Source organism: Xiphophorus couchianus, chromosome 15 (assembly GCF_001444195.1).
Source record: "Xiphophorus couchianus chromosome 15, X_couchianus-1.0, whole genome shotgun sequence".
Classification (NCBI taxonomy): Eukaryota; Metazoa; Chordata; class Actinopteri; order Cyprinodontiformes; family Poeciliidae; genus Xiphophorus; species Xiphophorus couchianus.
The window spans coordinates 8547273-8563859 of record NC_040242.1 but is presented as its reverse complement, the minus strand read 5'-3'; the positions used below and the strand labels follow the sequence as shown (position 1 = coordinate 8563859).

At 38.0% G+C, this 16587-nt stretch overlaps 1 protein-coding gene across 1 annotated transcript; it reads left to right on the top strand.

The window, feature by feature from the left end:
* Nucleotides 1-1985: 1985 nt before the first annotated feature.
* On the top strand, nt 1986-12829 carry LOC114158150 (single-minded homolog 1-like). The gene is made up of 12 exons (XM_028039436.1): nt 1986-2236; nt 2861-3267; nt 4586-4668; nt 4852-4941; nt 5100-5208; nt 5430-5515; nt 5856-6055; nt 6204-6310; nt 6478-6625; nt 9926-10082; nt 10187-10574; nt 10904-12829. Exons 2-12 carry the CDS (start codon nt 3093-3095, stop codon nt 11644-11646), a joined length of 2286 nt encoding a protein of 761 aa, XP_027895237.1. The 5' UTR covers nt 1986-2236; nt 2861-3092; the 3' UTR covers nt 11647-12829.
* Nucleotides 12830-16587: the final 3758 nt, after the last annotated feature.

Genomic DNA, 16587 nt, shown 5'->3' with positions numbered 1-16587 from the left:
AAGCGGACTGACTTGACTTCATGAGATTGTGTGTGTGTGTGTGTGTGTGTGTGTGTGTGTGTGTGTGTGTGTGTGTGTGTGTGTGTGTGTGTGTGTGTGTGTTTTGTTTTTTTAAGTGGGAGAAAGAGATTTAAAGAGGTTATTTGTTTCCAGGCGCAAAACATCATGCAAATCCAACCTCGGTGTTTCCATTTCGAATTTAAATAAAGAAAAGGAGAATAGAGCCTGCCTTGTAGCCCGAGGGCACACGAGAACCTGGTGCTCTAAATGGCAAATAAAGCATCTGTGTGTTTAGTGCACCTTTTAATAGGGAGTAAACCAAAGAGGGTCTGAGGAAATTCACGACCAAAACATTAACTTTAGGGACGCAACTTAAAAATGAGGTGCATTTTGGGTCAAGTGTGGGCACCTGAGTCTTATCAAGAATAGGAAAGAGCATTGAAATGATACTCAAAGACGAAAAGCGAAAAGCTGATGATCACCAGCAACACCGCTGAGCATGCGCTGATCCCTACAAACTCAAAACCCTTACAGTACTTTATTTTCGCTGGCTTCGTATTTCTGATTACGTTACACCAGGAGTCACCAACCTCTCTGCAACTGAGAGATACTTCATGGGTACAAAGTGAAACGAAGAGAAGCCAAATTGATATACAAGGTGTACTTTTAATTATATCACTTAATGACACAGATATAGGATCTCTGCCATACTATCTTAGACATATTCAACTAACTGCTAAATACTTTTTCCTCTGACATTAAACAGTTAGCTTATGACTAGGTCCCGGATGTTTTTTTATTTTATTTTGAAATGTATTAATTTATTTGACAGACACAATGTACATTAATTTAAAAAGCTGTAAATTGACCAGAATTAGGGAATTGGTTGTGCTTATTAGGAATGTGTGAAGGAAACTGAGTTTCCACATAATATTTTTGCAAGAATTAATTAATTAAAAGTGGGGGAAATAATGCTGTGTTATCTTCGACTATAAGTTAAGTAAACGCATCATCTGCTGTTTGTATTTTCCTGTCCCATTGGTGTGTTTCACAGTGGCGCAAAACGGGACGGCCACACCAAAGAGGTAGTTGAACACATACTTTTTTATGCATGGAATTAAGAGGGAGAATAACAAGATTTAGTCATATATTTATTCAGTTAGTTATTTGTTTATTTATTTGTTTTTCTTGGATTGCCTACAAATTTCAAAGGGTTCTAGAAAAAGTATGTTCTGACTCGAATAAATCACTTTATTCTTAAAGTCTACTGATAAAATAAACTTATGTTGGGCAGGAAAAAAAATCGCAATAATTAAGATTTTCATTGTAGTTTAGTTTTGACCAACATCATATATTTAGGTCAAAAATTCAAAGAGAAATATTTTTGAAATTCTATTTGGTCTCTAAATGTTACAGAGACCAAATGGAACATGTTCTAATTAAAGCGCATAAAGGAATGGACTTACAGGCTGTTAGGTTGTTCAAAAAATTATAATTAAGATCAAGATTTTTATTTAGTATTATAGTCATTGAGTGTTTATTTTATTTTTATTTTTTTTATAAAACGCAAGTTTCCAAATTCAAGTGACATACCTCCATCAAACTAATAGTGTGCCACATCAAGATTATTAGTGGTCCCCCATCTCACAAACCCTTGCATAATTTTCTAGAGGCACCCCTGCGCGTGTTTAGCCTCTCACCTGCCAGAAATCCCTCTGCTATAGCACGGATTTATCTATTTCATCTGGAACCATCATCTCCACGTTAATGACTAAAACACAACAAGATCACATTTAAGCTTCAACGGCGCACGGCTAAAGAAAAAAGAAAAAGGCTGCGCATACCTTGCGAGATAAAACCTGACACTCACGGTACGTGTCCAATCGCATAGCGACTCCAAACTCTTCCGCCCAATCAGAGCAGAGTAGAGGAACACTGTGGGCGGGCGTTGGGCCGCTCAGAGAGCTGACGCAGAGATAGTTGAGGAGAGCTGGTTTGGTGGGCACCCAATGCCACTCGTTGCGCGTCTTGTAATTTGGAGAGGCGTATGCAACGCACGGCCCGTTCGCCTTTCCAGGTGGAAATCCAGGAGGAGCCGAGAGCAATTTTGAACCGGGACCACTGCTACTGAACCCGGTTCAGGACAGGTGAAATTCCCAGCAGGCTGCAGTTTAAGGGCCACGGGATCGATTGTTCTTCAAGTGCGGGGATCAGCGAACGCAAACTATCCGCTCTGGTAGGAATGAATGCGTTCGCTTCATTTTGATGTAGCTGTATATTTCTTATTACGTTGCGATCAGCTTTATAAAAGAGACGCACAACCGATCTGAGTGGACTGCACGCTGGTGTGCACGTTTGAGGATCTGTGTCGGGTCAAGTGTCACTTCCCTGACGCTACATCAACGATCTGTAGCATGTTGTGTTTCCTCTAAAAAAAAATGTGAGCAAATGTCACCTATCGACAGATTATTTGTATGTTAAATTGAAAATAAAGGTTGGTGAAAGTCTTAAGACGGACGGGCCTGTGGCGCTCCTTTCATTAAAGCGACAAATGCCAAATCTAAGATTATCAGACAGATTGATTTTACTATTTCCTAAATATTAAAAATAAGTAAATGATTTTTATTGCATGTAATTCTGCTCTTATATATTTATTTTGTCAAATAGTCCATTTTTATTCACTGTAGCCAGAATGTATTATTATATGTTTCTTTTTAATAATGTGCAAGATTACAGCAGCTTGGAGCTTCTTGAAATTCAACAAGTCAAAGCCTAAAATTAAATGTCCAGCTGAGTAAAGTATATGTTTTCTCTTGGACAGCTATCCACAAAAATGCTTGTCTGGTTCTCTGTTTCGCAGGACATGGATAAAGGCCAGTGGCTGAAGCGAGGAGGCTGAACTCGGGATTTCCAGGGATGTTTACGCACGTTGGATTCACATGTTTACATCCGTTCTTCGGCTATATTTATAGATATATTAAAGTTGATCTGAATAAAACAAACAGACAATGAAAACGAAGCAAAGCCGATTGCTGCTGCTCTAAACCGCCGTTAGTTGAGACGCGTGAGGACATCCTAGAGAGGCGCCGAAAATGAAGGAGAAATCCAAGACGGCCGCAAGGACTAGACGAGAAAAAGAGAACAGCGAATTTTATGAACTGGCTAAAATGCTCCCTCTTCCGTCGGCCATTACCTCCCAGCTCGACAAAGCCTCCATAATAAGGCTGACAACAAGCTACCTAAAGATGAGGATTGTTTTCCCGCAGGGTGAGCCATCTGAAGACAATTACGCACCGCTTTCTTAAGCAAAATTAACGATTAATTGCACACGTATACAGCTCTTACTTGGCGAAACTATTCATGCGACCGTAAATCTAACGGAGCAGCTAAAAAAGGTACACAAAATTTAAAAAAAAAATAATGCCATAAAAACAGACAAAAAATGGCTAAATTGATATTTGAACCGCCAAATTTCAAATAAGTCTAAAGAGAGAACTCTTAAAAACTAATATCACTGTTTAATCATGCAGTCATGGAATCAACTGATTTAAGAATAAAACGCAGGACAATCTGTATTCTAATAAAACAAAATACATTTATCAAAGCAGTCTTTAGGCTACAAAGGGCAAAAAAAGTCGCAGGAGTTCTGAAGCGAAGCGATTCTGTCATTGATCTACAGGGAGTCTTTACAAATGCATTATAGTTTGTTTGTAATTCAGTGATTTCAAATGAGGCGATCTGCCACCATCTTTTTACACGGGTCTCTGCAGGTTTCTTCTCATGTGTGACTGAGAATACCAATCAGCAATTAGGAAGGAGGCGCAGCGAGGCGTCTAGTCTCCTATAAGGCCGTGAAAGCAGGAGCTGAGTACGATCCTCCCCCCTCCCTCCCCCTCACTGCCTGTCTTCTAGAAGACAAATACAACAATTGATCTTCCATGAAATCTACAACAGGCTCTTTTATTAGAACTTTCTGATATTTTCATGTCGCAACACTGAACGCAAGAGAGGGAGGAAGAAATAAATGCTGTGTAGGAAAAAAACGAAGCCAAAATAAAAAGGAAAACTAGTCATATTTTATATTAATTGGGGGCATGATGCTCAACCTGTTCACACAGAGATTTAGTTTTATTTACAGCAGTGGAAATTTATCCAGGATTACGAGGCTCCACTTCATTTTTTTCCCTTTTTATGTAACTGAATTAATTGTTTTTGCTACTGACTTTATACGCTATGAATTTTCTAAAAATGATCCATTTGGACATGAAGCAGAAATTTTGAGATGACAAATCGTAGTGGCGACTGTATTAGATTTTATGCGTCTTTTCAGTCTTTGCACGAATAGAGAGAGAGACATTTCTAATTACTCGGGGAGAAAAAATGATTTTACTGTAAATTAGAAATTAAAACGGAAGCTTCCTCATTGCGCACGTGTGTGTGGGTCTCTCTCTATGTGTGTGTGCTGTACTTTCCTAAATTCTTTCGTGTAATATTGTATATTTATATACGTCCAATAATAATAATAATAATAATAATAATAATAATAATAATAATAATAATAAAAAAATGTGAAATACTTTTGAAGGTCTTGGTGAGGCGTGGGGACACACGAGTCGAACAAGATCTTTGGACAATCTCGGCCGGGAGCTCGGATCTCATTTATTGCAGGTAGGTTCTGACCGCGGTAATATGGAGCCAAAGAACATGGGTTAAACTCAAACTAAAATGATAACCAACATCAGATTCTGGTGTTAAATTATTAATTTTTTTATTTCTTTAGTTTACTATATATATATTTTGAAATTCATGTCTTTTTGCATTTTTTTATGCTTGTGTAATTATTTATTGCAGACGTTAGATGGATTCATATTCGTGGTGGCTCCGGATGGGAAGATTATGTACATCTCAGAGACAGCGTCGGTCCATTTAGGACTGTCTCAGGTCATTTTTCTCACATTTTTACTTTCAGATATTATTATTATTATTATTATTATTATTATTATTATTATTATTATTATTATTATTGAATTTCCATAGTTTTTTGTAGTGGCTGCTCTCCTCTGTACTTCTCCGTTGATTACTTGAGTTGTTCTCAACAGGTAGAGTTGACCGGGAACAGCATTTATGAATATGTCCATCCTGCCGACCATGATGAAATGACTGCCGTGCTGACGCCACATCAGCCCTATCACTCACATTTCGTACAAGGTATACAGCCGCGTTTCATAATAAGAGCCCCTCACTCTGTTTGATAGGACTTAAATTACAATTTGATAAGTCTCAATAAACAAACAGCGGATGTGTGTATTGTACTTGCACTATTATTATTATTATTATTATTATTATTATTATTATTATTATTATTATTATTATACAAATGAGTAGGCGTTTTAAAGTAATAACAAAAACTGTTTTCTCTTTTTCTCTAGAATATGAAGTGGAACGTTCTTTCTTTTTGAGGATGAAATGTGTGCTGGCAAAAAGAAATGCAGGATTAACCAGTGGAGGATACAAGGTAGCACATTTTCATAATCATTATTACTAGTTGATACAAGTAAGAACTAGTAAGACGTAATATTACTGGGTTAGAATGTTTGTAAAATATTAATTCAAACGAATAGCCTTCACACATGTTTTTCTTAGCCTTCTCAGTGTTTTATTGTGCCATTATGTAACCCGGAATTTTTACAAATATAGTTATAGTTTAACAGTCATGCATTTAATATTTTTTCATGAGGCTGCGTAATTTATGCAGAACACTTTTGACTTAAAATTCTGCTATTCATGCTGGGATACATCTCTTGGAAAAAGAATTTCACCTCACAATTGTTATTAATCTTCCTGACACACAACAGGTCATCCACTGCAGTGGCTACCTGAAGATCCGTCAGTACAGTCTGGACATGTCACCTTTTGAGGGCTGCTACCAGAATGTGGGACTGGTGGCTGTGGGTCACTCTCTGCCGCCCAGCGCTGTGACGGAAATAAAACTGCACAGCAACATGTTTATGTTCAGGGCCAGTCTGGACATGAAGCTCATTTTTCTGGACTCAAGGTATGATGGGAGAACAAATTTTATGCAATTGTTTTATAGTTCTGGATGTAGATTTTTTTTTTTTTATTGCAATATATGCATGTAGTAATTGTGCATCAGAGCAAATGTGACTTTTATTTTTATCCTTTTCTGTGCACTTTGTATTCAGGGTAGCTGAGCTGACGGGTTATGAGCCCCAGGACCTTATAGAGAAAACATTATACCATCATGTCCACAGCTGCGATATTTTTCATCTCCGCTGTGCTCATCACCTCTGTGAGTTACACTTTTGTGTTTACCATAAGTAGTTCAGGCTCTTCTCAGCCGTTAACTTGTGCTGACAGTCACACCACCCACACAAGAACTCGGAGAATGCAAGCTGATAAATAGTTAATCTCCTTAGTGAGACTATTTTCATTTTTTATTTTTAACATCTCTTTCAGTGCTGGTAAAAGGCCAGGTCACGACTAAGTATTACCGTTTTCTTGCCAAGCACGGTGGTTGGGTCTGGGTCCAGAGTTACGCCACCATTGTCCACAACAGCCGCTCTTCAAGGCCTCATTGTATCGTCAGTGTCAACTACGTTCTCACGTGAGTTTCATTTGGGAGGGAGGTGATTTAATTAGCATTTGCTTGTTTAAAACATTTGTTCAATTTATTTCATAAAAGTGGGATGCTGTTGAAGTAGGATGCTGTCGTTGAAATTACAGAAATAAAATGCGACACAAGTCAGGATCTTAAGGTGGACAGCAAAAAAACAAAAGGTTAGAATTTTAATTGAAAATATTTAGCAAGAGCAAAGAAAAAATAATAATGTCATACACTCTTATTATCACTCCTGAGGCTTTTTGTATCCTGAAGCAAACGTCCTTTTTCGTCTGTAGCCTTTATGCAAAAATCAACCAAATGCTCCCACTGCAAGGTTGAGGCAATTCTCTGTTATGAAAGCACAAAGCACACTCAGGCCCCTTCGAGACAGCAAGAACAAACATCAGGGTTCAACCCCATCAAAAACCCTCTACTGTCACAATCGATTGGGCAGTCTCAGGAAAGCAAAATCGATCAAACGGTAACCTGGAAATCAATAGCTATCTCATAGATGTAGCACATGTTGGATTTTACTTGTTAAGTTTGGCTGATCTGTGTGTGCTTGTGTGAGAGTGCATGCGATGTAAAGCCGTCTGAGTGTGTACGTGCATGCGTGCACATGGCTGAGGTCTAGGTAATGATTTTCTCAATGCAGTAAGGAGAAAACAAAGGAACTATATTAAAATGACAGGGAATTTCCTTGGAGATAATTAGTTATGACATGAAAGTGTCAGGACACTGCACCCTGCGAAAGGTGCCGAAAAAACAGATGCCTTTTTTTTTTTTTAAAGAAACAAACAACTACTCAATCACCTATCTCAAACAGTATTGTAACCCCACAAGAATCCATAAATAAATCATTCTTCCTGGTTGGCTAAAAGCTATTTTTCAGACACAAAGTGCCCTGCTTTGGACCACACAGTGGAATTTGGCTAACACAACTGAGTTTGAACAAAGGTCCAACATTATTGGCTCAGGCAACAGTCGGCCACAACTCAGATAGGATTCTGAACCGGCCACTGCAACTGTACCTGCAAGAACAAATAGTGTTCATGTTGTGCACTGGGTGTCCAAACATAGCCTTTCCCCCAAGGTGTCATAAAGGAGAATTGGGTCATATCTAGAGTTGTATTAAAGAGGCTGGCTCCAGAGGGTCAGGGATGGGTCACAAGGTTTAAAATGCCAGGCAGCTGGTATTTCATACTGTTGATGCGATAAGTTAAGAATAGGCTCATGTTTGCTGAACACTTGACACAGGAAGCCTTTTCTCTCCCTCGACAGCAACACTTGGAGTGTGCAGCTGCAGGACAGTTACTTATAGGGTTCACAAGCTAAATGGATGCATGCATGTGAAGAAAAGTCTTTAATAGGCAAAGAAAGTTTGTATCAGTTGCTTAAGTGAAGACAACGTTCTGCAACAAAGCGTTTCAAGTGTATCTTTAGTTACAATATCTTTAGCACCTTCGTGGTAAAAGGTGAACTGCAGAAATGAATAATTAGCTTTCCTCAGTTTGATATCTTGTCCTATGAATGTTATGGTACTATACAATGATTTTTGTATGCTATCTATAATATTTACTGCTGATTAGCCATTGATGACAATACTGGCTACAACACCGACACCACAGTTGGACAAAAAGTTAGCAGATGATATTAGAATAATTTCAAATGTTTTGACACCTCTCAAGTTGTGATGTATGTAAGTAGCTACCAGAGATTTTAAATTTTAGCTAGAGGAAGGCTGAAATATACAGAAATGTTTAAACAGAAGTTTGTATGAAACACTTACTGCTCAATAAAGTTCAAATTTATTGAACTTTATTTACATTTTAGACAAAGTTTTGAAAGACATTTATTATACTAAAAACTAAATGGCTATTGTATGAAGAGAACTTATTTTTGTATAAAAATTTGTTTAATTAAAATCCTTCCTGATGTTAACTTCTATTATAAAAATTGTATTTGAGATTCTTCTCAAAGTACATCTACCAAACCTCTAAACAGGAAGTACAGTATGAAAACTTTAAGTACAGTATGGAAAACGAACTTACTTTATGTTCTAAACTCTTTATTATGTTGCAATTGAGTTTTGACATTTTATTCACATGTAATTTCCAGCATAATTCATAATCATTCATAACCGCTAAACTTTTATTTAAAAAAACTATTTAAATTTCTAACACATTTACACTCTATGTAAAGAAAGCTAGCCTGAAGCATGAGCAACCTTTGTGGCTGTTTAGGACCCAATGTTGACTTATGAGCCAAACAGTAGTTAAATCTACTCTGTACTGGTTTATAAAGCATCAGTTTCATGCTGGACTTGAGTGGAATTGAGGCCACCGATTAAAGCCTGCTTAGAGGCTATTGTAGCAATGGCCTGCCATTCCATATACATGTTTCTAAAGTAGTATATTTATTTTTGGAGAATCTCACAAGATTTTGTGGCAGGGCAGGGGACTAAACTAAACCTTCTAAACTAAACATTCTAAACTAAACCTTAAGTCTGTGACTAACAGTCACAGACAAAAGCGACTGGATAATTGTGCAAGTGCATGATTCTGTTGGAATGTCTGCTGTGCTCTTTTAGATGCAAATCATTACTTTACAAACAGAAGATAGATGCTCCCCACAAGTTAATTGAATTTTGTTTGTTGAAATGTTCCAGAGTTATCAACATGCAAAAGTAGTAATTATCTAAATAAAGCCTGGAACCAAAGTTAAGTGAGATCAAATCTCAATTTACTGTAAAAAGCAAAAGCAATACAGTAGCACAGTTTATATATATATATAAAATGTCAATTTCATTAGTATAATTTTCATCTCATTAATCAAAATATGCTATATTTTTTGTGTCTTTAGTAATTATTTATCTGCTGAATGTTTTTCATATAACACTACTTTTGTGAAGTGTAAACTTTGATAAACCCATTTTAAGCAACAACATGCTAGTACTTGTCTTGAGTATAGATGCTTTAACACAAGAAAGATGCAAACTTTTCAAATACATGTTTAAATTCTCTAGCTTTTCAAACAAATTTTCTTTAGTCTGAGTAGATGCTGAGCAGTCTAATATGTTGCATGTGAGTATTGCGATAATTACAGGTGGTTTAAAAAGGCAAATGAATGAAAAAATATAAAATATGGAACATTTTTCTTATCCAAGGCTTGAAGGTTGCAAGTTTTACAACTTGCTTCTTAGTTACAGACACTGGAAGACCACAAAATAAATCATAATGTGTAATAATTTCTAAACTACAGTTTTCTGTTAATATCTAACATGTTTGTAATCTTTGCTTAAAGGGACACTGAGTATAAAGGAATGCAGCTTTCCTTGGATCAAATGAGTCCTACTAAACCGGCCTTCCCGTATGCTGACAGTCACAGTGAGGACAGAAAAACGTCCAAGTCCCGTCTGACCCAGTCAAAGGCAAAACCTAGAGTATCACCTTATCCACAGGTAAAAGCTTGCCTTATGGAGCTAAAATCAAATAAAGTTTTTGTTCTTGCTTGCCAAAAACTTGTTAGAGACATTATTCAAACTGTGATGTTGTGTCTTTCCAGCAATTTGCAGCTTTTAATCCAGAGCGTTCAGAATCTGACCAAGACAGCCAGTGGGGGGGGAGCCCCCTGACAGACTCAGCCTCGCCTCAGTTGCTGGATCCGAGTGAGGCTGCTGAGGCATCTTGCGCCTACAGATTGTATCCAGACTCTGGATCCCTGTGCTACGGTTTGGGTTTATCTGAAGATGATCTCGCCCACACCCAAGCTCACCCTCACACCACCACCTGCGACCGTGTCCGATGCCAAGGAGGCCGTTATTTCCTGGGAACACCTCAGTCGGGTCGAGAGATGTGGTGGGACACCACACGTTCTGTGCTGTCACTTCCAAAATTCTCTGTGGACAACAGTGAGGGCTATGAAATCACATCCTACCATGGCGCCATTCATGGTGAGGTGTTAGGGTTGAGACCACAACCATCTGTCTCTGAAAATAGCTCTGGGCTTGTTTCTCCTGGTAGCTTCCAAATGCTATTATGGGACATGCTAAGTTGTTTACGCTGTCTCTTGCCAGTGTGGCGATTGCTACCATCTGTTCAAAAATTACCTGCAATTGAAAGCCAAGTTATTTCACATTTCACATCCTTAGACAGTGTAACAACTCCCCCACTGTGCCTCTACCAAGATATCAGATCTTGATTCCATATGCACTGAAAGCAGGATTTTACACATTAGCTATTTGTTTATCCTTACTAAGACTGACTCTATTTCTCTGTGCAGGACGGGGCCACTGGGATGAAGACAGTGTTGTGAGTTCACCTGATGGAGGTGGGTCCACCAGCGATTCGGGTGAGCGTTATCATGGTGACCAGTTCCAATCAAGTCCTCGAGAACCAAGCAAGATGGAGACCCTGATCCGAGCCACACAGCAAATGATTAAAGAGGAAGAGAATCGCTTACAGCAACAGAAGGTGCTGCTGGACGTTTCAGGTCTCACCAAAACTCACAGTCCATGCTTTGCCTCCTCAATACCCCATCATTCTCAGCTCACCATGCCCAGCGTGGTGTGTCGTGGTCCAGGAGCTCCCAGCATCGACCTCCCATCAGAGCGCCTTCATCACCGGTATAGCCTCAAAGCACTCGGCTCCCACGACAATGACGAAAACACAACCAGCCCAGTGTCAGTGTCTCGCCTCAGCAGCCCCGGCTCTGACGGTGTCCCCAGGCCTGGCCTCCCTCTAACCAAAGACTACATGCCGACAGATTTGTCACCACACCCTGCACAGGCCCACAGTAGTCCGCTGCTCTATCCAGCCCAGGAGAGGCAGCAGATGGAAAGGCAGGCGGCTTATGCTTTGACCGGGTACTCCCTGGAGCACCTGTATGACCCAGAGAACTTGCGGAGTTATTCTAGCCTGGCATGCGGAGGAGTCCAGTATGACGTGGCATCTCATGTGAGGATGCAGGCGGAGCAGATGCAAGGACACAAGGCCACCTCAGTTATCATTACCAACGGCAGCTGACAGTTTCTGGTGCAGATTGATTATGTTGTCTAAATGAGGACGTTGCAGCTGATGGCCACGTATGCTTGAGCATCAGTGACCAGATGTCTGGTGCAAGAGACAAAATGTTGACAAAAGGATGCAAGACACCTTGTTGTTGGACTGATGTCCTGTTGGTGGTCCATTGATCACTGCTTGTAAATGTCAGGCTCTTGCATTGTGCCGTTTTCCTTTCTTTGTTGTCAGAGGATGATATTCCAAAGCTCAAAGGAAATAATATTTATACACTGCGTGGCACTGGGAAAAGTTTGCTCCACAACAGGAAGTTGCTGTTATTTTAATGGTGGTGAACTGCGCACTCTCCCACCAGAAGGCTGGTTAAACATCAAGCAAATGTTTCTGTCTCACTCCCCTCACGCATCGTTGGACATCTGAGTTAATCTGTCCAGGACGTGATTTCCACAGACTGTAGGAAAATGTGCTGTTCCATTGCCCTTTTACCTGAAAATCTCCAAGCTCCTCAAACGCATTAAAGTGCAACAACGGAAAGATCTGCATTTCACTGTTGTAAGATGTCAATGTTTCCTTGTATTTATTAGTCGGTGGACTGTTTTTCTGCATGTTCCATTATTTTCAGTCAAAATAGAAATATTTTCTGGTGCAAATAAAACAGTTTCTGTGATTGGATCAGACCATCATTACCATAACAAATAAAAAAAATAAACAGCGTAGAAAACAAAAGGAAACATTTTCCTTTGACATGCAAATGAGCAAAAACTGCAGGCGAGCATGGCACAGAGTGAGAAGTTGGTTGCATCCAAATTATGTGGAACAAATGACGGCATTTTTATTTTTTGTTGACTTAATTTTACCAAATGTGTTAGATTACAAAACTATTCTTCAACAGCTAGTTTTCTCAGAGCATGGCCGTCTAAAGGGATAAAATAATCAGTACAGACTTTAATAAAAGGTTTAGTTTCTCATTAAATTTTTTTATTTGAAATATAATCACATAATATATTCATTTTTTAAAAGAAAAAGTTTAAAAGTATTTATTAATTGGCTTAAAATGTGACCTAGATCTGAAAACTGCTGCAAACAAAACATCAGTTATCTCAGCTGTTTTTGTTTCATTCACATACACACAATGCTACTGCTCAAGACCTCTGATATTTGATAGAAGTATTGATGTATGTATAGTATTTAAGTTAAATTAGTTGTGTATTTTTTCTTGTTTGTTTCAACTTAATTTAATTTTTAACCTTTTTGTAAAACACCATAGTAAAGAAAGAATGAGAAAAAAAAATATTGTTTGGTTTTTCTGATATTCTTTTCTGCTCATCATGGCAAAGAAAAAAATTCTTGTCATAAGTCACAAAAGTATGCATAATTCAGCACCTCGATCTGCAAATTTTATTGGGGTTTGAGCTGATAGACCAAATGTTTAGGCTTGTTGTCCTTCTGGACACTGAACCTCTACCTCAGGCTCAAGTCTTTTACAACTTTCTTTTAGTTGGTGTTTATCATTTTGCTCCATCCATCGTCCCATCAACTCTTTGCCATCCTAGCTTAGAAAAAGCATCCCCGCATAACAACGCCACTTCATTTCAATGTGGGAATTGTGCATTCAGCACGATGTCCAATGCTAATTTTCCATCATGAATAGCATCTTGTTCCATGTGTTTTGACAACAGATTGCCATCAAACTGCAAACTTAAGTCATGGCTTATTTTCTACTATGGCTTTTTCCATTCAAGGCTTCTATGAAGGCCCTCTTCATCATCAGATTCTTCTAAATTTTGGATTTCTGCAGCACCTCCCAAGTTACTACAAACTATTTGGCTGCATTTTTTTAATTAAAGTTCACATTACCTAGCTAACAGACTTCCCAAAACCTATTTATACTAATATTAAACTACACAGGTGGAGTGTATTGTGACTTATTTAGGGCTGTAGTAGTGAAAGAGGCCGAATACATATAATGATCTTATTTTTCAGAATCATTTGTTAAAACATTTTGGAAACATGCATTCGTTTCCTTCTACTTAACAATTATGCAGTAAATTGAGTTGGTCTGTCAAATAAAAGCCTGATAAAATATGTTGAAGTTTGTGGCTAAACCCTGAATTGTTAAGATTAAAAATCTATAAATCCTTTGCAAGGGACTTTATTGAGTATTTAGTGCATAGCCAGATTTTGGTATTAGCCCAATGATGTTTATTATCATACAGTATCTTACAGAGGGAACACATGGAGAAAATTGAGTCGCAGTTTGGATGCAGTGGTGTCCAAATCTTTTGCCACATTGGACAAAATCATCAAGTTGAATTTCCCTGAGTGTGTTGTTTCATTAAACCCTCCGCCTCCAAAATGCAACTCTTTTTTCTACATTCTCACCAATAACTTAAATATGCAATATTTTAAATGGTCTCATTTTAGTAGGAAGTAGATATGTAAATCTTTTTATTTCCAAAATAATATGATTTATTTTATTACATAAATCATTTTACTATATATAAAGGATATTAAAATAAAGGCATACAGTTTCTAAATGTTGATTGACCTTTGATATCTAGACCTAGAACAATAATGTTTACTCTAATCAACAAGAGCAGAATTTGGGTGACCCGTTCATTAATAATACTTGTTATATTTAGCCAAGTTTAATAAATCAGTTAAATGCAGGTTTGGGTGGACCAACATGTGCTTTTGAAGAGAAGAAACTGGATATTTGCGATCCTACATAGCATAAAATAATTTAAAAAAGGATTAATAAAAGATGAAAATTTTGTGTTATACATAACAGTTTTGAATTTTAGAAAAAAATTCAATATCTTTGTAAAAACAAAAACAAACAACAGGTAAAAAAAAGAATAAAAAATCTTCATCTGCATCGATAACTTGTGCTGGCAGGCCAGATATAGACAGTTAATGAATTGGGGTCCAAGGCCACACAAAATTGGTCCAGGGGCCGCAGCTGGCCCCCAGAATGCATTTTGGACTTCTTTAATTTTGAGAGAAGCAATAATAAAATTGGTGTATTAGGCTGTGTATTTAAAAAGAAAACAAGAATGTAAGTTTGACTTTTAGAAATGAAAAACATTAGTGATTTGTTACAATTACAAACCACCACTTTCAGTTTTCAAAATACTTGCAGCAACAAATTTCTTCCATTGGATCTTTCACATTAACTGTAGGACAGTTTTCCTATGGTTTATTTTAATGTATGCAACATACTCACATGTTGCTGGAGAGCTTGTCTGGCTGACTGTCAGAGGTTCTCGGGACCTGGACACAGTTTTGGCCTGGATTCAGAGCTCCCATCAGTCACCATTGACAGAACTTTGTGATGGTCTGCCAGATTTCCCCCTTCTGCTGTCGTTCTGGGAGGCAAAACTGCTCCAAAACTCAGCTGCTGACATCATCAAGGTTCATGAAGAGCGTGTGTGTGAATGATTGCGTATGTGAAAGTGTCTCTACTGTTAAGATTCTTAAAAAAATCAGAGCCCTTTTCCCCTCCACCCCAAATACTGAAGCTTTTGCCTGATGTGCCCTGAAGGCTTTCACATGTAGAACCAGTTACAAATTAGGCCAAACACTGGGCTTTTTGCCCAGACATTACTCCCCACCGTTCACCTCCCCAACTACTTTATGGCTCCTCACTCCAGATCTTCTTAGTCTCAGTTTAAAGAAAGGGACTGTTAATTAGTGAATGAGAAAGAGAGTCTGCTGCAGTAAAAAAAAAAGAAGATTCACAGTTTTCCTTCTAATTTTGTAATAAAAATGATCAAGATAGGCAAATATTAAAAATATATTATTTAAATTTTATTCGTTAAGTAAAAATCTTAAAGATGTAACATGGATATGTATTCACCTCACTTGAATCAACACTTTGTAAAACCACTTTTGAACTACAGCTAATTTGAGCGAATTTCAAGCTATGCATATCCAGAGTGCAACATATTCCTTTTTGCAAGTTAGGTTAAGAGCTGTTATTTTGGATTTAGCACAAATTGTGAAGTGGATTTATGAGGTCTAGGTTTTAACTAGGTTTTCGTCTAAACCAATGTTTTGTTGTTTTAACTATAAGTTTGTGGTCAAAGTTCTGCTGGAAGGTGAATCCCTGAAGCGAGTCCATTTACTGGCTTCTGTAAAAGGTTTTCTCACAAAATAACTTTGTATTTTTCTCTATCCATGCTCCCATCGACTCTGATGAGTTTTCCTGTCACTGTTGAAGAAAACAATCACCACAGCATGATGCTGTCACCATAATATGCCATAGTGGAGATCAAGGATTCAGGGTTTAATTTCACATATAATTAAACCAATAAATATAATATTGTATTTTATGACACCGTTAAAAGCACATGTTGGTATCGCACATAAAATGAATGAGCAAACCAGTTTTCTCTCCATCCATTAGCATAGACATGATAAAGATGTGATTAATATGAATATCTGTGGACATTATGCTAATTTCAGATTAAAGCTCCAAGGTTTTAAACCAAAGAAAAGGAAAAATGGTTCCTACCGCCATAAATAACCACAAAATTTGAGAAGGCAGGTGGCAAGACTCAGAAGGGCTGCTGAATGTCCATGTGATTGATTTCAGGTCCAGGAACGAGGCACAATTGCATATTCATACAACAATTAAAGTGTTTCTCCACCAGAGCCTCCATAACTCAGTCTGGCACTTAGTGAGAAGTCATGCTCATGAAGCGGCTTCGGAGCAGCGGACAGGAAAATGTTTCAACATGTTTTCTGCTCGTCTGTGTACTTTATGACCTTTTTCAGTGTGAACTGACATGTTAATTGTTTAAATCTTCTACCCGTAAATCAGTGTGGAAATTGCGGGTAGTTCAAATTTAGCTTTAAAAAAAAAAAAAACGTTGTAAGGTGTTAACCCTTGGAATCGCAGCAAAAAAGCAAACAGTTTATGTTGAAAGGCACCAGCAGTTGAGA

What these genes read in the sequence shown, in the direction of transcription:
- LOC114158150 (XM_028039436.1), top strand. Translation starts at nt 3,093, where the DNA reads ATGAAGGAGAAATCCAAGACGGCCGCAAGGACTAGACGAGAAAAAGAG. An exon ending in TCGGATCTCATTTATTGCAG is followed by an intron (nt 4,669 to 4,851) that starts GTAGGTTCTGAC and finishes TATTTATTGCAG; the next exon opens with ACGTTAGATGGATTCATATT. An exon ending in CTCATTTTTCTGGACTCAAG is followed by an intron (nt 6,056 to 6,203) that starts GTATGATGGGAG and finishes CTTTGTATTCAG; the next exon opens with GGTAGCTGAGCTGACGGGTT.